This window comes from Bombus pyrosoma, linkage group LG3 (assembly GCF_014825855.1).
Source record: "Bombus pyrosoma isolate SC7728 linkage group LG3, ASM1482585v1, whole genome shotgun sequence".
In the NCBI taxonomy this organism is placed as follows: domain Eukaryota; kingdom Metazoa; phylum Arthropoda; class Insecta; order Hymenoptera; family Apidae; genus Bombus; species Bombus pyrosoma.
This window is the reverse complement of record NC_057772.1, coordinates 15,807,813-15,830,101: the sequence shown is the minus strand read 5'-3', so window position 1 is coordinate 15,830,101 and position 22,289 is coordinate 15,807,813. Positions and strand designations below refer to the sequence as shown.

The 22,289-nt window shown below is 45.4% G+C and overlaps 1 protein-coding gene across 2 annotated transcripts; it reads right to left on the bottom strand.

The window, feature by feature from the left end:
- Nucleotides 1-2,376: 2,376 nt before the first annotated feature.
- LOC122565754 lies at nt 2,377-22,037 on the bottom strand. 2 transcript variants are annotated; one of them, XM_043722057.1, is made up of 5 exons: nt 21,360-22,037; nt 17,963-18,665; nt 10,604-10,722; nt 7,435-7,528; nt 2,377-7,176 (listed from the first exon to the last, which is right to left on the bottom strand). In XM_043722057.1, the coding sequence occupies exons 2-5, from the start codon at nt 18,176-18,178 to the stop codon at nt 7,009-7,011; spliced, it is 597 nt and encodes a 198-aa protein (XP_043577992.1). In that variant the 5' UTR covers nt 18,179-18,665; nt 21,360-22,037; the 3' UTR covers nt 2,377-7,008. The 2 variants fall into 2 exon arrangements, with proteins under 2 accessions (XP_043577992.1, XP_043577993.1); XM_043722058.1 differs by lacking the exon at nt 21,360-22,037 and adding an exon at nt 18,869-19,009.
- Between the last annotated feature and the right edge of the window lie 252 nt (nt 22,038-22,289).

Sequence of the window (22,289 nt, the reverse complement as noted above, 5' to 3'; positions counted from 1 at the left end):
TAATTCAACCACTCCTATTATCCTAAACGGAATAGGGGATTGATCAATTTCGTGGCATCGATTGTATAATCGTAACGGGAATTTACGACTACCGTTCTTCGCGATTTCTCCGCGAACGGTCGAGAAACAGTTATATATGTATTAGTATCGGCTTGAGCAGGGCAGATAACCACATTGCTCTTAATGACTAATTGTGGAAGATATTTTTAGCAAAATGGTGAACAGCGTGTCTTTTCACCTTCGTGGTTACTGGAAGACGAACTAATCTTCGCACACTGAGTTTACGGAAACCAAACGATGACCAGACGTAGGTCGATAATTTCGTGAAAATCAGATTGACGATCTGGAAAGGAGGCGAGGTCGAGATGGTGCAGACCCAGGGCAAGTAGATCGACCAGTTGCGAGCAGTTTCGTATCGTGAAAAAGGCGAAACGAGAGTTCGATAGATACCCTTTGCCGTTACGTGGGTTTAAGTTTCAGGCAATTTTGGGGCGCGCTTCATTTTCGTACTTGCGATTAATCGTCGAGAAGTTCTGCTCTTTCGCAGATCTGGCTGCAACTCGACCGTCTCGGCTTTTCGAAAACGGCACGATAAACATTTAGATGCCGATCGTTCTAGCTGTCTCGCCGATAAGTTTCACGAGTATCGGTCTTGCCTAGCTAAAATATCTAAAACCACGTGGCTCGCAGGGGATGTCGATCGATTTCGCAGATTTTACCGGAGCAGAGGGGAGTTCGATACAGTTACGTTTCGCTCGTTTTCGATTCGTGTCACTCGGAAGAGAAACGCTTGCTATGAGAGCGAGTATTGGGAGCGGGAGTGGGTTGTGTATCGTGAGACGTTGCGAGGCGATGCGGTGAGGGTGGCGCGATACAATCCGATACAATTGGGACGGTGAGAGAAAGCTAGAGAGAGGAGAAAGGGAGAGACTAAACTGTCGGCAGACCGTATTTATTCTTGTTGCTTGCAACACGCGGGTTACATTGTATTCTCCAGCTAACTTTCCTAACGATCTCGTGGTTCTGCTCGTGTTTTCCTTAAATACGACGAAACTCTGAGATAAGCTGAAACCAGTTAAACCTAAGCGTTTCCTTCCCCCCTTTGTTGTCGCTCGGCAGTCGTTTAATGCTTGCGAGAAAACGAAAGGGTTTAAGAAGGAGAACGGGATCTTCGCTTCTGGAAATTCTTTCGCCGAAAGGGAACGACGAATAGGACGAGAAAGGAATAGAAACGGGAATAAACAACGAGAGGGGCAGTTTGCGAACTTTTGGTTTCCCGTAAATTCTTCCGGTCTTCCTGCTTGTTGGAACAGACGCGGATTTTCTGGTGCATGGTGTCGCAAGAAGTTTACGATTCGAAAAAATGTTGATTGCATTATCGAGATACGACTAATGGTTATACAGTGTAACGTTGTAAGTGTCAGAACAACCAATGGGAGACTCGTTTCAAATTCGTTATGTCTCGCTCTGTCGCATTATCTGTAAACAATGCAATTAGAGACTCTATCCGAGCTGAAATAAAGTTATTTCGAGCTGCGATAGAAGCTGCGATCAGCTCGCTGCATACGAAATTTTGACGAAGTTTTAGAGGCGTCGAAATAACGTGTTGCTGCCCGTGTACATTATAGCGAACACCCGATGTCGTCCCGTCATAGCTTGCAAATGCTATCGGCGCCCGCGTTAATTAGATACTCGCTCCAATGTCCGATAATTGCGCGACAGTCGGTAACTAGATCGTACTCGTTTGAGAGAACTTTTGTTCGCGGTACATTTGCGTTCGCGTTTAATGCATGATAATGACCGATATGCGTTCCATATGTCTTTTGCAAATACATAGGTATACCGTTCTATTTAGCGTGCATGTCACTTTCCTTCCTCCTCTGTTGTGAACTTTTGAAATTTATGGAACCGTGTTAATTCGATCGTGAACATTTGATCGTTCGTGTTAACCTTCTGACATGGAACGAAATAACGAAGAATATAAACTAGATAGAAGAAGATTCAAATTGTCATAAAAATCGTCTTTTTCAGATTAGTAAATTCTTCGTTTCGTAATTAACTTCGAAACATTTTTTTGTTTAACTATAAGAATCAAATATCGTGGTGATCGACACACGGACCACCCCTTCTAGTAGAGGAGGGCGTATTTAGTTGTAAAAATTATTGTTATCACAGCTGAAAAGTGATTGTGAAACATTGATATACCATAACACAGTATCGCGCGACTGTGAGCGAGCGGAATAAATCTCCTTGACCTTGACCTCGTCTTAAATCTTCTGGCTAACCGATAGCCCATTTGTAATTTTGCTGATAATTTCATTCGTTAAGAAGCCGTCGAAAAATTTCAAACAGTCCGAGACTCGTTTATTTTCCGTCTGTTGAAATAAGCTTTGCCCCGATTATTCAATCAATATTCATGCGTCTTGCGACAACAGGTTTGGGATATACACGTATATGAGACAGGGTGGAATAGCGAAATGGCGATCGTTCCGCTGTGCGTAAATGTAACATTTATTTCGGCATAAATTATGACGATAGATACATAGATTAGGTATAAATACAAAATGAATTGACTGTAGACAGGACTGTAGTGAAAATACATCGATGCGTTTGTCGCACCAGTACTCGTACTCGATTCGTTCCGCTTATTCCCGGCAACTATGATCGGCTCGACGACTCGTCGATTCGTCGACGAGCAATACTCCACAGAAATCGAACAACGTGATCGAATCGCGTTAGCGGTGCTTATAGAAAATACATACCAAGTCTCCGATTTTGTGAGCAACAATTTCTCGCACGGCGAGTTAGATTTGATTATTGGCGGGAAACTGCCCTATCCATCGTTCGCAAACGCTATACGCTCGGTACGATGGCTAGAGAAATTTGCGATTTTTGATTTCGTATAGCGGCGAGAGACCAGAAGAGGTGCACGCCACCTCACCTTTCTTTCCTTTCCTCCATTTTGATTCGCCACGGGTTGCGGTGGTCGTCGACGACGTCGTCGTTGCCACCATTTGATTCTCACGAAACGACCATGATCTTCGCGAAACGGCAACGATATTCGCTGCTTTCGATGCCGGGGAAAGGGCAGGCTGGTGAACAAAGAAACATTACCGGAGAAACGATCGAGAAAAGAACACGCAACTTTTTAGCACCGGACATTAAGAACGTAACGCGTTCCCTCGAGCGCAGTCGAGTCCGTGTAGAATATGTACATGTTCGGAATAGCGGAAGAAAAACGCAAGCCCGCGTGAAACGCAACGATTTGGCAAAATATCGCGTCGCTTGTCGCTACATGCGTCGTCGTAACCTACTTACATCGTATATGTATATAGTTTTTACGAACCGGTTCACGATTAATTAGGATCACAGCCATAGCTTTGAATACGAATACCTCTTGTTCGCATTTTTAAGACCGATACGATTATAGTTAATAATTTGTTTGCTGATAGTCGTAAGATTAAGTTGCAGGCTTTTCTACCATTACATCTCTCTAAAGCGACTACACATTGATTACGAGTGGTGTAGATTGCCGATAGTTGTACGAGTTACGGAACTAGGAGAAGCAGAGGTTGAGGATGAGAATGAAGTTGAAGGCAAAGATGAAGATGAAGACGAAGGTGTAAGAGGTAGAGCGTTTAGACTAGACAAATCGGATGAGAAGCTTTGAACGAAACCGGACTAGAGGCGAGAAGCCGATTACATTTAGCTATGTACTATATGTACTACTTTATGTATCTGCTGTCCTACGATGTCTGCCGCGGATCGACCGCATCTACTTACAGTACTCCTGTAGCGTACTAAAGACTATGCTTGCGTGGCAAAGCTCGACTACCGTGTTTCAAGCGGAATTCGAGGGTATTTCGTCACCGCGACGATCAGTCGTTCGCGATCCGATCCGATCTGATCCGAGTCGATTCGGTCCGTTTCATTCGGCGAATCGACTACCGTCGACATCGTGCTGCGGGTTTACCAGATTCTGTCGATCGTTCGTCTCTGTCGTCTAGAATCTAGAAAAAATAAAGTTTACCTACCATTCGGACGTGATCGCAAGATCGACGAAGACCAGAACAGTGGACTCGCCATGGAGACTGCCGAGGTGGAACACGCCAAAGAAAACGGACCAATAGGAATTGTAGAATGGGATTTGATCGGATGATGACGGTTCTAATGGCTATTACGATGACGATTATGACGATGATGACGGTGACGATGATGATGACGATGACATTGACAACGATAACGATCACATCAACTTTTCTACGACTACTACATGATATACGTCTACTTTGTTAACTCTCTCTACTTTAGGAGCATAAACACATCTAGCCCCTTGCTTTGTTCCGTTTCAATCGTTCGATAATTTCTGTTTTAGGATCTTCAATTTGATTAAGATCAGGATCCACGATGGAAAAATAACTCGAATCTTACGATGCGCCATCGTTCGACGATAAGAATCATATCGTTTGTTCGAAAGAAGTGTCTACACGCAGCGAATAACGTGACGTGTAAACCGATCGAACGATTTCAAACGGAACCTTGACAGTGGGGAAGATCAAAAGAGACTGACTAGAGACCCGTTGTGCACCCGACGAGGATGGACCGCCGTTTTCGTTTCGATTAGACGAAAGCATGCAACGGTGGGTCGAAGCTACTGCTAAGTAGTTAGGAGGGACCGTGATATCGGACGTATACGTTCACTTAAATCGTTATCTACCGATCTAAATATCCGCTAGTCGAAAAAAAGAAGCGAACACAGAATCAAGACTGTGTCGATAAGCGAGAATAATGTTTACTGTTTTACGAGCGTGCAGATGTCTATCTAGAATTTAGAGATTCGAGAGTCGCCTTCGCCTCCAATCAACGATATCTTATCATGATAAATCTCGCGGAAAAAATATATACGAATAATAGTAATAGCAATAGATGGAGTAATCTTCGAAGAGCTTATTCACTTAGATAGATAAAAATTTAATTTAGTACTGGATTTTGTTTCTTTCCATCAATGTGGCGTGCTTATTCGAAGATTACTTCTCTGTTTTATCTGTTTATCGGGCGACGAAAGCGACAGAAAGGAAAAGTCATGCGCGAGCCTAAATATCTGACGACTATTCGATCGATTCTTCTCTAGCCTCTTTCAAAGGTTGAACAAATCTACGACTGAATCGCCTTTACTTATCAGCGATTCGGACTACATCTAACAACTAGAATATCTGCTAGACGAAGCGTTACGTTTCTACGTCTAAACTAATTGTCTACGACCTACGGACATCGATCGAGTTTTCTCGAAATTTTAACTTAGCTTTTAAACGAATATTTGTACGCTGTTTTCGTAGCGATTTTCTATTCGGTGAATCGCGAATCGGCGAGAAACGATATCAGTGAATTTTCCACAGTCGTAAGTTGTCGTTTTGCAAGAAACGTTAACGAAGGAACTTTCCTTGGATAGGAAGGATAAAAATAAAAGACAGACAAGCATGATTTGAAATTTAGTGGAAAGGTAAGCGATCAATCGGTAAACAGCTCGCTCATCCCCGCCGAATCGCGAAAAACCATTTGAAACCCTGTAACGCGTAATAGCACACGACTAAATGGCACGTAGAATCATACTGGGTTCATTCGCGGTAGTCTACGTTTGGATAAATAGAAAGAGGAACGGACGCGAAGAGATTGTTTACATTCAAGTACGGAGGAAAGAACGAACAACAGGAACAAGAAGGTGGAAGGGCGTAACTGAGAGAGAAAATAGAGATAGAGGAAGAGAGAAAGAGAGAGAAAGATAGAGAGAGCAAAAGGTAGAAAAGGAGGGAGCATTGTTCGGTTATTCAAAAAAGATGGTGTCGCCGTAAAATCTTGACTATAGAGACACGAGTATCCATCGAGGTATGTTTAAAGCGAAACTTATCTGGACACGGGCGTTCTATTGGTCGATAAACGCTAATTTACGATCGATTGTAACTTACGTCTATGCCGTTCGCATTTGGTATCAGCTAGATATCGTTGAGCAAAGCCGAAGGTACAAAAATCACCGGGCTCGCGATCATTGAACGCGATCATTCGAAGTTGATTCGGATCGAGGAAGACGTCGCGTCGTGTTACGGCCGCGCGTCTCTCTATTCTTTAACAAAAATAAGTATCGCTTCGAAGTTAGGCCGCTACACGACAACGATCCCCGACCCTGGCCAAGAGGATTATACATATGTGTGTGTTGGGTGGAAGCGCGCGCGACTAACGGGGTAAAGTTTCCCGCGAGCTCCGTTCTTCGGAACGGCACGAGGAGGGAGGAGCTCGAGGAACGGGAAGCGTAGGAAGCTCGATCGCGCGTCAGTAATAACGATGACGATAATCGATCGGTGGACGAGGAGCAGCGCGTGTCCACGAAAGAAGGACGCATAGGAAAACTTATCGCCTGCGAGATTTACAACTTACGTGCTAATACTTTGGAAAATGCTTTTCTCGATCTTCGATCACATTACTTTTGTATACTCCACTTCCATATCGTTCGCCACTAGTTAAAAACTACTTAATTCGACCTAAGTTTAAACGCTACCTTTGGACGTGTTGGCTTTTGCTCGTTTGTCGGGTGTCCGATCGCCCGGTTCGTTTTTCTCGATTTCTCGTATCGCGTATCGGGTATCCTGTGTCGCGTGTCCCGTATCAGGTATCGCGTAACGCAACCGATCGGTCGCGAATTCGATTGCAGCCTTGATCGCTAATTTCGTATATTTTTTTCGTGAATTTCAAGAGGATCGAGATCGGATAGCAGAATCGAGGACCGCGTTGTTGACGTGATCAATAAGCAACCCACTTGAAAACCACGATGTAATCCGCGTAACGATCTGCTGGATCTTCGATGCGGAAAGTGATCTTTCTTTCCAAGAGAACGTTTGTTCCGGATCGAGAATAAATCAGAAGGGAAGCCGCGCGCGTGATTTGGTTAACACCCATTTCCTTTTACGCGTAGTGTTCGCAATCCCCACACTCGGACAGCGTGGGTGTGGACGGGCACTAGGTGGGATTCGAGTCTTCGTAGGCCTTTTCGTAGTCTCGTCGACGAATCACCGCAAAGTGAGTCATTTGGAAGGTGTTGGTCTTCTTACAGCCACGCTCCAACGTGCCAGTCATACTATAACCCATGTTGAAGTCGCTCGACGACACGTTCGACGTCAGGTACAACTGACGACAAAAAGAAATAGGCAACGTTCACATTTGCTAACATCTGCGTATATGCGTATATATCTAAACTCGTGGTACAGATGAAGTGAAGGCAGCTCTTCGCTTGTATCACGAATTACGGCCTACGGCGTGTAATATCGCGTTTGATAATTCGCTTGCCCCGACTAAAACTTTCGATCATTTCTAGCAAGGAAACACGTGGAACTTAAAGTTCCGACTCGCGCGATTCGGTAACGAAGAGATTGGAACGGTATGTACCTTAAAATCGGGATCAGTGGTCATTCTCTTGAAAGAGCCGATAATATAAAGCGTGCCCGTTCCTGTGTCTACCATTTTTGCCTGAGTGCTGTACCTGAAACAACGTTAATTCGATGAGTAACGCGTTGACCGAACGATACGCATGAAACGACGATGCGACAAAGTGGAAAATGCATTTTAGACCGTTATGAACTTGTCCGCTATATTAACCACGGCTGCCATTTTTCTCAATTTATACGACGCATAGCATTCGATTAAAGTTTTCGATGGAGACTAGCAAAGCATGCAGAAGCGTTTATCCACAGTAAGCAATTGCCTCTCCAAAATCGTAATATGTCGAATGGTACGTGTGTACAGTGCACAAGTATAGAAGGCGAAAAGGATACGGCGAGATCATAAAATCGGACAATAATTAAAATTGAGTTCAAAAGTTAATTTATGTCTGTGTACGCCCGGAATATGTATCATATAGCCTTAACTCTGGCTGGATCAGTTGATGATCTTACTTGATACTTTATGATCTCACTGTGTTGCTTTCACAAGTATCCGTCGCATCAAACAACGGGAGTGGCGATGACCGGCCATGATAAATTAAAGCCTTGGCTAGTTAAATTAAAAGGACAAACATATAGAGCTGGTTGTAGTACATCAACATTTTCCAGCTGTTGCCAATTCTGACGGGCAGCTTTGTTGTAAAAAAAGCATGCAACCGCTCGATTCTCTGTGTAAGCGCTTTACCGTTTCGTGAATCAGTAATACGATTACCGTCGCGTTTCTCTGCCACGCTTTGATACGATCGTTACAACGTTTTGCTCTCGAAGCGATAAACGCACAACAGATTGAACGAGGAAGTTTACTTTGTTCGGCCAGGTCTAAGGTCCGAAAATCGATTATCGAGACCGGTAAGTGAGAAACATCGAGGATCAAAATGTCGTTGCGATAACGTTATGCTGACCAACGATGAAAGAAGACAACGTCGGATTAAAGAAATAATTTTTCAATTGGCAAGTTAGAAATTATTTGTAAAATTTCATTTGCTTCACGAGCAAACTCTGGTTATTAATACTAATAACTTGTAACTTGTGACTTGTAAAATATCACTTATAATATTATAGTTGGATTAGGGAGCAAACTATCGAGAGGTCTTGTGTATATGTAGTTGAGCGAAATATGTGTAGGGATGATCCAAAGAACGATCGGGGTAGATTGCGAATAGGAGGAGAGAAATCGCGAAACGAAGCGTGCCGCTACTTGGGCGTGGAGTCGTACGCGCGAAACGAGCCAAGAATAATTAATAAGGAAAGAAAGGTTGGAAAAAAGAGGGAGAGGGAAATTCGAAAGGGAAAGAGTGGCGAAGGAAGGGATTGAACCGTTTTCGGAAGCAGGGGCGAGGGGTGTGAAGGGAACGAAGGATAAGCGAGGAATAGAGCGAGAAGCGCGAAAAAGGAATAAAGAGAAAAAGGGAGAGGGCAACCCTCCCTGGTGACTCGAGGGGCTTATTCCGGCAAGCGCTTCAGCCGGCGACGATCATTAAAAGTTTAAACGCTCTCCATTGAAGTGCGGCGGATCCAACACTCGGTTTAAAATCCACCGTGGCTGGTGCTTTGACTTTTCCTCCGGTTCTCGATTCGCTTCACAAAGGAAAGTTCCGAGCCGGAGCACCCTTTCGATGCTCGAGCTGTCCGCCAAGCTCTACGTACCTACCTACGTACCTACTCGCATCGATTGCCTACACACGCTTCTCCTTGTTTCGCGACTAAAATTTCTTTCGCTCGGGCTTCGATCGCTGGGCACCGTGTTGCACGTCGAGCTGTTCAATAAAACATGAATCGAACGAATTCCAATTGGCGCCGTTTGTCGACCTGTCCTAAACGCGATCGAAACGTCGCGTCGCGTCCGTTGTTCGTTGTTGGTTTCGCGCGCGGAACTTTTGCTCAAGAACGGGAGAAAGGTTTGTCGATCGCTGCCGATTACATTTTTTTACACGTACGTGTACTATTGTACGTGTATTATCGAAACGAGATATAAAGTGGATGTGTGTGCGGTTCGGTCAGGCAATGAAACAACGCGCCAGCTATATACTGTCAGCGAGGATGCAGGATTTTCGGGGCGTAATCGCGAGCTTTGACCGGTGTCGCGTGTGAACGTGGTCCGAACTTGCAAATAGCGCCGTGTTTGCTTCCCCGTACGAAAGTTGGAAGCGGTTCGAATCGAGGATTCACCGACCGCGGACCCGTTTGTTTGTCTTGACTTAGCGCGGTCTGGCCGCCATGCCGTGGGCGACTCACAAAATTACTAGGTGGAATATTTCGGAAAATTCGCCTCGCGAGTGCTGCCGAGCGTAAGTGTCGCAGAACGATCCGAATACGACACACGACTCTGCTCCGTATGACTTTGTAATTAATTGCACCGTTTTCCAAGGCGAACGCGTGCTAAGTAATTTTCAATGAGATACGTTCCAAACGATAAGCTGTAATCAGAGTTGACCCTGCATCGCTCGATCGGTATGTTCAAACGGTAAGTGGAAAGTTTGCACGCAAGTCGACACTCTTGGCAAGTCAGTTTCTCGATTAATTGGCTCTTTCGACAAGTTTTGGAAGTAATTGGCTGTTCTTCGACGGACGATCGAGGATCGAGGGCGACATCGAGTCAAGCGCTCATTCCACAACTATTTCTCAACTACGTTGACCCTGTCGCGCATCTCGATCCTTCGATATGAAAGGATAAAAAAGGACAAGAATAATGAAAAGGACGAACTGTTGGATAATGACATTATAGGAGAGCCGTAATTAGCGAGACATTGAAATAAGTGGAAATAGGACACATACGTCGCGATGCGTTGAAATGCGTGGAAAATGAGTCGGGACCACAAAGGAGTAGTTCGTGAAAAGGAAATAAGTGGGTAGTGAAATTTCGGATGCATCGTCCCTGTAATCTTCAGCTGGTAAAGTGGCAAGCAGGGTATAGGCATTCCAACCACGTAACCTAAAAGCACGAATTTCCGTTTGCCGGCAGGAATACGGTTATGGCAAAACGTCGTAACGATGTACGTGTGCATCGCTCGCGTCCTCTTAGAACGAGTCCGTTAACGTCGTAACAATGGTATTATCGTCGACAACGTGTAAACGCTTCGACATCTCCAGCCATTCTGATACCACGCAAAACTCACCTCCTGGTTCCAGCAACTTCGACTACCTTGCATCGACTACGACTCCACCAAAACGGTGTCAAAGTCCAGTAGGAACTGCTCGCGCTTCTCGCCCAGCCTTCCTCCGGAAATAGAAGCACCTGCGGCATACAGAACATATTCGATGCTTTTGCGCGACAAGAGATACGACAGCGGAATGTTGAAATTTCACGATCCAACGGACATTAAAGGCTGAACATGAAAATCGGACGAAGTGGCGAAGAAATGGATCGAAGGGAACAAGGGACAAGCACAAGAGAGTTAGCTAAAAGGGGAAAGAAAGAGAGTGAAAGAGAGAGAGAGAGAGAGAGGAAGCAGAGTTCGTAAAAGGTAGTAAGTTTTCTCCAACGCGCGACAAAGGAACGCTTCGGGCGAGCCACGATCCTCCTTCCGGGGTTAAGCTCTCCTTTGCGTTCTCTTTAAACTTGTCTCTCGTGTGATGCCTTACGCGACCGATTTTTTCGTACATTATAGCCGCGATTCTTTTCGCGCCTCCTTCCCATCGGTACATTGTATCAATTAGGATAGATGGAATGCAAACCGACACCGTGATTTCTTATGCGTTACGATATTTTAAGACAATCTCGTCGATATGGAAATACTATCGATAGCGTACGAATACTTGGTTTTTTCGTAAAACGAATTTGTAATGAAAAATGGTGAAATTGCAACAAATCGTGGGAAGATAGAGAACGCGAGAGAAAAATTGATAGGGAAGTTTCTCGCCTGTTCGGTGAACTGATGAAACTGATGCGTTCGCATTGGCCAGCGTAGTTTGCTCATCGAGGCGAATCATCGAAGAAATCAGTTCTGTCGTCTGGCTTATTTAAGTTCGAATAACGAACTACCATCTTCGTAATTTCTCAGGCAACACGACTCGCGAACAAAACGGAAAATACTTTTACGGGCGTTTCCTCCGTCGCGAGCGCCCTCCTTTGAATATATCCCTTCGTTCTTCTCGCTCGTTTTTCCGTAGCTGAACTCGGAGCATCGACCTCGTGTTCTGAGCAAAGGTGGCGTTTATTCGTTCTCCAACTCGTATACCTACATAACTTGTAGCTCGTAATTAGGTATCGTAAGTTAATTTCGCGAGATCTCATTGGGGATATACGACACGGGATATACCGTCCGATACACCATCCGATCCGCGGAATCAGTAAGGGTAACCAGCTTGCTCGAGTACCTTGCCCACTACCTTGCCCGTTCTACGCACACCGGATATACCTACCGGTTAATCCGATAATCCGCTACTTCGGTCCATTGCCTCGTCGATCGCTCTATTCTCGTCTCTGGCTCCACGCGCGTGCCTCGTCTCGTCTCGTCGTTCTCCCTTTCTTTACATCGTTCCCAACCCTCCCGTTTATCTTTCTAATACTACCTGTTTGTCACCCTTATTTGTCAGCTGATTCTCCTTTTCCTTTTTGCGTGCTTGTTCATATCTGTTCGCTATCTTGCGTTACACACACACACACACCAGAACACAGTCGAGATGTTCACCCCCTCGATTCCAGATAAAAAGTACGACAATTATTGCGTACTTCGATCAAATGCACTCATCAAATGGACTCATCTCGCGAATTCGCAAAGTTTCACTCGATTTAGTTTCTGAACGCAATTGGATGCACAACGCCATCGTGGAATATCAATGGTGTTGTAAGAATAAGAATCGGGAAACTCTTGACTCGCCAAATCGCGCAAAGAAAAACGGTAACACGATGTTGGACCGAGCTATGAGTTACGAGCTATGAGCCACAGCCACGATAATGAATTCGACCGATCAACGTGACGCGTCGAACATGAAACTTAGCGGGTCCAACAAAATCTGTCGAGTCTCGCGTTTTGAGAAATTGCGAGTTCCCGTTTCTCCCGGGGCTTCGCCGAGAAAAGTTTAGCCAGAGAATTGGCGAGACGATGCGAGCGGAATTTTAACTAGAATTCGAAATGGCGAGGAATTTTCTCAAGGAATTTCTCGTTTACCAATTTCTCTCTCCTTTCCGTTCGCAGCTAGCGAAGGCTCGAGCGATCGAGTTCCCGAGGACAAAGCACTGGGTATTTTCTGGGTTAGTTGCTCGAGAAAACGGTAGCCCGGTAACGCGATGCCGTTCCGGACGATAAATATACATATACCTGCATGTACATCTATACACACGTACGTTATATAAGTATATACATCTACAAACGTGTAGGTTATATAGATAAATTATGTATATATATATATATATAGTACATGTACATATTAGGTTGTACACGGGTACAACCTAGATTAAATCCGGTTCTCTACGAAATCCCAGAAATCGCGGTACCCACCGATCCGTGCGACGCGACGCTACGGTCAGCAATACTTTACACCTGCCACGCTACAAACCTAATTAGATACGACGGGCTTAATCTTGCACGCGTAATGGGGTCGTTGAACGAAACGGGTAACGACCTCTTCTCGTTTCTCCTTTCCTCTTCTCTTCTCTTCTCTTTCGCTAGTCGCGAGCAAGCCGTGGAAGATTTTCCTGCGAACATTCGACTCCATCTCGTTTTATCGATCATCGGACCAACTAATCGTAATTCGAATTTCTATCTGCATTTCCTCTATATCCGATTTGATAAACCGGACTCTACCAGTTACGTTCCATCAGCTATTCTGCTTCCATTCACGTACTATCCTTAAGAAAGAATCAATCTTCGAAACGACTCGTCGAACAAATACCGCGAAGTGTGCCTCGACTCGATTCCGATCGATCCCTTTCGCATTTACCTTCCCCTAAATTGGGGAGCGCTTCTTTTCATCCAGCTTCCTCTGTAGTCTTCCATCCGCGATTCAATTTTCATTCGGCAGCACTAGGTCGCCTCCGTATCTCGAATCGGCAACCGTTGGACGATCGCGTCGCGTTTACGCGTTAACAACCGTTCACAACCGTCCTCGTTAATCGTTAAGAAGTTCGTACACAGAAGTAATTAAGCGGCGCATCGTCGACTCGTTAGCGTCGAAATTATGTTTTAGGCAGCCACTCGAGCAAACTTAACGACTCGGCTTTGATGGTCGGTGTCGAGGAAGAAAGAAAAAGGAAGACACGCTGGCGGCAACGCGACAACGGAACGACCGATCGACAAATTTGTCTACGATCAGCCGCGTAAAGGAACGTTCATGGTGGTATCACCCGTCCTTGGTCTTTGGTTTCTCCGATTTTATGCAAGGCTGGAAAGAAGTGGAAGAAAAATGAAGTTACGATAACGTTTTGTCGCGATTCGATCGCTTGACCATCAGAGGGCCAAGCGAAGAACGGTGTGAAAAGAGACGCAGGAACGTGAAGTAGATAACGGATAACGGGTGATGGGTGATGGGTGACGGGTAACGGGTGACAGGAAACGGGTTGCGGGATAGAGTAGACGGGTGACAGAGACGGAGGTTGGGGATATCGTGGGGTTGAAGCGCAGTATAGGGACTTAAACAAAGGAGAGCCGTTAGAAACAAGTGGCGCCGATTAAAAACGCCGACGCCACTCGCTGCGATGCATCGACAATCACGTCGTGTTTTACTCCAACTTCGTTTTCCTTTCTTCTCGTTCTGTTTCCGTTATCGCATTTTTTACACGCGGTCAATCGACGTCCCGATGGAATATCCGCGCTAACATTTCCACGATTCTTCCCTTCCCTCGATCACCGTTATCATGTTCTTCAGGCAGTCGATCGTCATCGTGAAAAATCGTTTTCTTGTATTCGGTGGAAAACAGGGAAAGCAACGAGAACGTGTTGATAGAGGCACGAGAGAAACTGTACGAGAAGTACGGTGAGCAGTACGAAAGCGTAGATAGGTATTCTAGAAAAGCGAAAAAAGAGGGGAAAGAAGCTGAGGTAAGAGGTAGAAGTAACGGGCGAGAGGAGTAAAAGTGGGGGGGGGGAGAGAAAGGAGAAATGCAGCGTAAAAAGTAATTGCGAATCGTGACCAGTGGTGAGGATGTCGATGAAAAAACTAGCCTTCCGTTGGTAACGCGGTAACGTCCTGCGACCTACATCAACGAAAGCGAGGATACATTATTACTATCATCGGAAAGCAAAGCTCCGATGGTGCGACGGCCGCAGGGTGTTTCAGGGTCGGTTGCCATGGCAATGCGCTGGGACAGCCACGGGGTGCAGCCTGGAATATCCACCCTCTTGCCTCTTTTCCGCGATTCACCCTGCTCCCCCAACTCACCCTCCCTCTTTCGCCTCTCTCCGTTTCTCTCAATCCCCATACCGTCCTACCACCTCTCCTGTTCCACGTTTCCTCGCTCCACATCCTTTCCGTCTATCCTCCATTTCCATCTCCGTTCCTCCCGCAGTCCTAACCTCTGGATCCAGCTCCTCTCTGCCTTCCTGCAACCCCAAGCCCCTTGGCTCTCCGCCCCCAACCCCATTCCCATTCCTATCCCCATCCTTCCGTCACCACGGCGCCTCGCCGCGCCGCGCCGCGTCATAGTCATTCGGTTGCCGTTCCTGCTCCTGCCACACTGCTTCCAATCCTCCTCCCTACCCTTGTTCGGCGTTCTTCCATCATGCGTCTCTCTCCGTATCGTTACCTTTCCGATTGACTCTCTCTTCCGCTAGCTACGCTACTTCGTCTAATCGTACTACCAGTGCGCGCTTTATTTCGTCACAGCGGATATCATCCGGTCGCATGCTTTGTCTCGTTGTCGAGGCCGTCACGATCGATCACGCGCGAGACCAACGTATAGCAAGGAAGGTACAAGTATAAATATAGTTTTTGGCAAATTCGTACTATGAAAGAAACTTTGTACTTTTTGACGTAGCAACCTTGTTTTCCCTTATATAAGTACGATATTACCTGGGATAAAAGAATAATCGATTCGCGTGCTCATCGAACGAAAGAAGAAGAAAGGAATAGTATCGTAAAAGAACCCTACGTTCCCGAACTCTGCTCGGTTTCTAGCCTAACCCACGCTATCCTACGAGAAAGAATCGAGACGTTCCTTTACCGCCGTTGGTTTTTCACCCAGCCGAAAGTTCCTCCGTTAGTTCGGCCGTTATCGGAGCTATGCAACGTTCCTTGGCTCGAGAACAAACCAGTCTTTTCGAGTCTAGCGGTTCCATCGATCTCGATACCGCATTCGAATCCGGCTTTTTCTTCCTTTTTCCACACACGCATACACATACATGTTCGAAATATCGTCCCTCCAATGTTGCACTTTCCCATTTCGAAACAATAAAAAACTGATCGTATTTTTAGCAATTTTAAATACCCAACATCGTTTTCAAACGATTATTTATCGTATTTGGAGATGGATGTTTTGTAACGCTCGTTTTAGCGTATCCTATGACACAGGATAAGTCGATACGAAGAACGAGGATCCAAAACATTTCATTTTCTCGCTGTTTCGAACGAAATAAACTCCACCGGACGAGACTACAAGTCCTGAAGCTTGTCTGCCGTTTATCATCCAGGCGATCGTTTGTGGCAAAGCGGAACGGAACTGTGGCCATTTTCAAAGCAAAGCACGGCATACCAGGACGATAAAAACTACGGGGAAAAACGATAGAGAACCGATAAATGATTTTCCCTTTTTGGATGTATTCGAGGATCGATCGATTCTGTCAAAATTAAATGCGAGGAAGGCAAAGAGGCTGTAAGAAGATAGAACAAGAGTCGATGAATTCATAAATAGAAGCAATAGCTTTTGCGACGAGGCCATGTTTTTTCCAACCTTTTCCTCCTTCTGAAAGATTCCGTGACCTTTTCCTTTCGTTGGTCCGGCGCAGTCTCGCATAAAAAGGGAAAGCTACGGCGGACGAAACGAAACCCTTTCATCCGGGATATCTTTAATCGTGCCGACATAAAGAACGTCTGCGACATTGAAAGTCAGAGAGGTCACCGCCTAGGCCATTCATCGTGCTAGACAATGTTGCCTTTTATCGAAGTTCAACCGCGCGGAGACCTGTGCGTCTGTACACGCGAATACGCATTCCTTTTTCTTCCCTTTTATCCGTATTTGTCGCTCTCCTTGGACGATCCATGCCTCTCCAAGCGAAAGTATGTAGCTCAAAATAGAACTTTAACGACCGAGCACAGAAATCATTTGGAGGTTGACGCGAATTTTCGTGACTACGCGACGCGTCGTCGTCGTCGTTGTCGTCGTCGTTGTCGTCGTCGTAGCTCGGGAGATCTAAAGACGAAAGGCGGCTGTTTGGTCGCGTCAGATTACTCAAAAAAAGAGATCGTCTCTCGTTAAAAGAAAAGTCAGAGGGCACTTCTGCTTGAGGAAGTCTTTAATATGCAGATAACGAAATTAGCCAAGGAAATCATACTCATCCATATTCAAAACATTCGCTAGGAAAAATTACCATCCAGCTGGATTACGGATTGCAAACATGAGATTGGATTAATCAGTCGTCTTGCGATTTCCCCACCGTGCGTGTTCATTGTCGCGTATAAACGTATAAACGAACGTCCCGGTGCGGGGTTTTATCGCGATATACAGCGATATGTCATGATGTATAAGACGAGAAGAAAAGTTTTGCTGCGAACAATTTTCGGTCGGCCAAGGCTAAACAGCTGACGCGATAAGATCGAAAATATAATCTTTCGTCGGATGATTCGATGTGATATTCTACGAGCGATCGTCGTTCGGAGTAACCCCTCGTAAAAATACGCCGGATGTTCTTTTCTGGTTCGAACGCGATCTCTCGTTTCCCTCGCAGAGAGGAAAATTCGATTCGCCATGAATCGAAAGAATGCTGGCCGTTTGTATGCGCGAGACAAGATTCGAAAGGTGGAAAAGGGGGAATAGGACAGAAGGAAGGTAATAAATGAACGCGATGAATAATAACTTGGTTATTGAAAGAAAATTCCGGCCGATACGAGTTTTGAAACTCCGAAACATTAGCCCAGTTCCACGAGCAACACGGCTAAGGGACCGACTTTCCTTTTCTCCCTGGCTTTCTCTTCTTCTCTCTCTTTCGCGTTTCGTCTTCTCCGAGGCCGAGTTCTCCGAGTGTACGCTTCGGCTGGCGTTACCGATGAGCCAACCTACCAACCTCCCGGCCTCCGTACTTGCCTCCAAGCCACGTCCGCATAATGGCTATTCAGATAGCGAATCGATTTATTTCCCCAGGGACTTTCGGATACTTGGAACCTTTCTCGGCCTGAACTTGGAACGGATCTTTCACCATTCTCTGTTCTCCGAACTCCGAAAACTCTTACCGGGCACCATAAAAACAGCATTTTACAAGAACTGAATTTTCTCTTTGCTTCGAACCAAATGAAATCGCGAAGGAGATATTCGTTCTTATCTTCCGAGTGATCGTAACAACGCTTAAGACGTAGAAATGACTATAAAAAAGACATCCGCTTACCTTGTTTGGATATCCGTTGTATCGGAGAAGCTTCTTGCAGCATTTGCCGCGATTTTCGTAATAAAACATCTGGACCATTTCTGCGCGATCGGTGGCCGCGCTGACGGTGAACGGCGCACCGTCGGTTCCGAAGCTCCTCGAAGAGGAGGCCGACTGCTGCTGGGCCGGTGATTCCCGGCGGCCGATCGGCACGCACGGGCACCACCCCGAGACCATCACACCGATCGACCCGGATCCAGCCCGATCCACGTCTTTATCCTTCGCCTACCGCGATCCTTCCTTCTCGCGCGGAACGTTGTTTTTCATCATTCCCCCTCTTTTCTCTGCTTTTCCTTCTTCTTCTCTTTTTATCCGTTTCGCACTTTACTTCCCTCCTTCCCCTTTCAGTTTCACCCTTCTTTCCCCTCCTTCTTTCAATTCTTCTGTTCTCCTCCGTTAACCTCTTAGTTTCGCGGTTTATCGCCTTACAGCTAATTTTTCGCAGTTCTTTGGCACTTCTTCCTTGGATAAATACTTTAGAACAAACTTCGTTGGCATTGACGTTATTTGCTCGTCTGTGCACTCATTGTCGCCGCCTTCGAGATTGCTTCTGCCGTTACTGGTGCTGTTAGTCAACGTAGCCGTCGCTACCGGCGTCGTAACGATGAAATTTTGTTACTTTCCTTGGTATTATTGATCCCTGCCACCTTTCGTTACACACAACCTGAAAAGATCAATACGTTTTTAGAATAGCTACGGAAATTTAGAAATTAAGCATTCGTTTCCATTAGATAGGAATTTTGACGAATAATTGGCAAGTGTTCAGGATATCGTCCGATACGAATATATATTTTCGACGAATCTCTGTTCGAGAGAAGAACCTTAGGGGAAAAGAAGCTACGTCCGGAAACGACATCGAGACGATACCTTACGTGAGTCCATTGATCCTTCCTTTTATTATAGAAGGGCGTACGAAGGGATTTGATTACGTTGATAATCTGTAAACCTGCCATCTGGTAAAATTTTTTTGCTGGCGGAAGTCGAGGAAACTGAGGAAAATCGATCGTTCGATTATATAATATACTACATGAAACTAATATCGAAATCGATGGAATTCGAGAGGTGTTGTGAGTTGTAAGAAAAGTACGAAGAGAATAAAAAATGATCCTGTAATAATGCTAGGCTCATAAATCGGTTTAATAAGTTCGTTATATCGAATACGTTGTTTTCTAAAAAAAATTGAAGTTCGACCACGCGGCAATAGCGGCAGCGCAAGCATGAAAAAAACTGCACGCGCGAATTTGCAATTCATGAAAGGAGCCGACGGTATTTGTCGTCGGCGAAGCAGCGATATTTGCAGGACACGCTAGGCGACCCAGTTCAAGGATGGAGCCTAGCGCCTAGTGCGTGGTACCTTGCGACTTTTATTTCCTTTCCTCCCTCTCTCTCTCTCCCCCCCCCCTCTCCCTCCACTCCCTCGCGACCGACTTGGTGACGTACTCGTACTACTTATACAATTCACACGTACCTTTGGAACCTTTCTTGCACGAACTTTCGTGACAGGCAGGAACCGCTTAAATTTAAAAACGGCAGACTTAAAGGAGCAACAAGGAGCGAACACAAGTTTGCAAAACTACGTTTGTGAATTTATTTCGATAAAGGAAACGATAATTTACTTCCAGTTGCATTCGAAATAAAAACATGTCGTACCGTTTAGACGTTTCTAAATATGAAACCGATTTATGTTTTTTTGAAGAATTTTTTCACATTTACTTCCTTGTCTTTTCTTGTCTTGTCTTTCTTCCATTTTACTTATTACATCCTACTTATCTTCCTTTCGATGGGAATTCGTGAAAAATTTATACATGGCGGGACGATGAAGCGGACGTTCATCGACCGCAAAAAACTATCCAAGTGTTTTATACGGAGCTTTCGATAGAGAATGACCGATTGGCCGACGCAGCGATGCATCGAAGGGACAGAGCGGGGCGGATGCAGCGAAATGGAAACCGCAGGTTCGGCGAACTCCCGGAAAATCGGAGGGAAACTCGCGCACCTGACCGGTTTGTACGCGTCCAGTTTTACCAGAAATCGTGAATCGGTATCGGTATCGATATCGAACGATGCGGTTTTATTCCCGCTGGAACCGGGAAGCGAACCGAATCTCCGGCAGAAAACTCGACCTATCTTTTTAAATTTTCAAACTTGGCTCGCCTACGCAAACGCGACATTGCCATGGAAAAATGTTCATTGCACGCGACAGCAGTAAGCATCGAATTCCCCTGGCAAACGTCATTCCCTTTACGCGTGTTATGTATGATCGTCATTTTAATTTTTTTTTCCGTGATTATGAGTTCGTTCTTCGATTTCGTTTCTACATGGTTCTTAGGAAGACAAGATACAGATAGGAAAAAGAGAGAAGAGTTGGTTCCGTTTTTATTGAAAATTATTACAATTTGTGTCGTTCAAGTTTTTCCTGGATTTCTTGGCGCCGAGCTAGTACCATAAACGAGTACGCAAACATCTATGCGATCACCGGATTACAAGGCGTAAATTTATCTTCAAATTAGTAAGGTAAACTGTCTGTTGTTGAGTTCAAAACGATCAAATTAGTATTACAATACTATAAGAAATTGCACAAATTTTCGATGTAAATAATCCTTTTCTCGATAATCGCGGAAGCACGGTATATTTTTACATTTTAAAATTGTTTCTGCGTCTTAATTAGATTCGTATTAAAAATTTAAAGACATTTGATCGAGGCAAGTTTACACTTATATATGCATATAGACGCGTAACAAATTATTAGAACAAAAGTCTGTCCCTCAAAAGTGTTTTCTTTATGACACAATTTTTGCGCGAGCAAAATCCTAACGTACAGAAGTCGAATAGAATAAAAATCACGGCGGCATTTTTCTCGAAGCAAACGATTTCGCGTAATTACAACCATTCTAAAAACGCACTTTAAAGTCGCGCTGTAGACGTCAATGAACGATTCTCGTTAAAAATTGCACGCCAAGCTTTAAGCGATTCTGTCGACCGTTACAAACGCAACTAACGATTTAATCGTGGGAAAACAGATGAAAATCATTGTGAAACGAATGCCAAGCGCGTGCAAAAAAAGCGAAAGTTTCACGAAAAATTACAAATCAATGTTCCATTGTTAGTATGATTTAAAGTAAACGATCCGATCGTCGCCAGGTTTGCTCGTATGGATTTGTTTAACAATCAACCAGCGGCACGAGAACAACGGAATAACGCAACGGTCAATGGCCAATGGTCAAGGATCAACTGTCGATTCTTGACGTCCATAACACGTACCGACTCTCTCATCATCCATCAAAAAACACGAACTACATTTTCTAACAGAGTGAACGCGCATAACAACGAGAAAACGAAATCGTAGCGATGGACCTACCTTGACACGAAGGTGGTCGATGCACGGCTCTCGATCAAGTCCGTAGCAAAAAATCCAACATTGCCGCGTTCATGGTTTTTGGAAGAAATTCAGCCTTGAACATTCGCTTCTATCGCGTCGTGTGAAATGGCACGAGTCATGGGAAACAAGCAAGAAAATATGAGACAATGCGTGAGAAACGGGGATGCGAATAGAAAGAAGGTGGTTCGTGGTAGAGAAAACAGGCTAAGCATGAAAGAGAATGGGAGTGGGAGAAACAAGGAAAGAAATGAAAAAACGAAAAAGACAGTGTGTATGTAAGAGGTAGAGATGGACAGAGAGAAAACGGGGGAGGAAATAGATTATCGGAGGTATGGCGAGATTTTTCGATGGGATAAAGACGGAAAAATCAGGTTTGGTCGCGTGATCAGTATCGATAGGCAACTGGGAGAACCGGAAGAGGAAAAGAGGAAGAGAAAAGCGAGGAGCGCGCGCGTTCGCGCAATCGAAACAAAAGGAGAAAACGCGACTCTCGAGACGGCGAGCGAACGCGAACTAAGAGGGGCACGGGCTCGTCGGCTCGTCGGCTCGTCGCGCTCGACGTCGCGCTCGACGACGAGCGGCGCTTCCTTCGTTTCGACGGCGCAGGACAGACTGAGAACTCGCCACCCGTTGACCGGCCGCCACCACCGAACTCACTAAACCCCACACCCCCACCTAACTCTCTTATCCGTCCCTTCCTGGCTTACCGTTCCGTTCCGTTCCGTTCTGTTCTCGTTCTCTTCCTGTTCTGTTCTGTTCCATTCCGTTCCGTTCCGTCTCGTTCTATTCCCTTCCCTCTCTTCCCTTCCACTCCCTTCACTCCGAGCCAACACGCGTGCCTTCCTTCCTTCCGCTCTTCCCTTCCGTGCTCTCTCTTCCGCCGTTCAGCTCTTCCTTTCGACGCTCCAA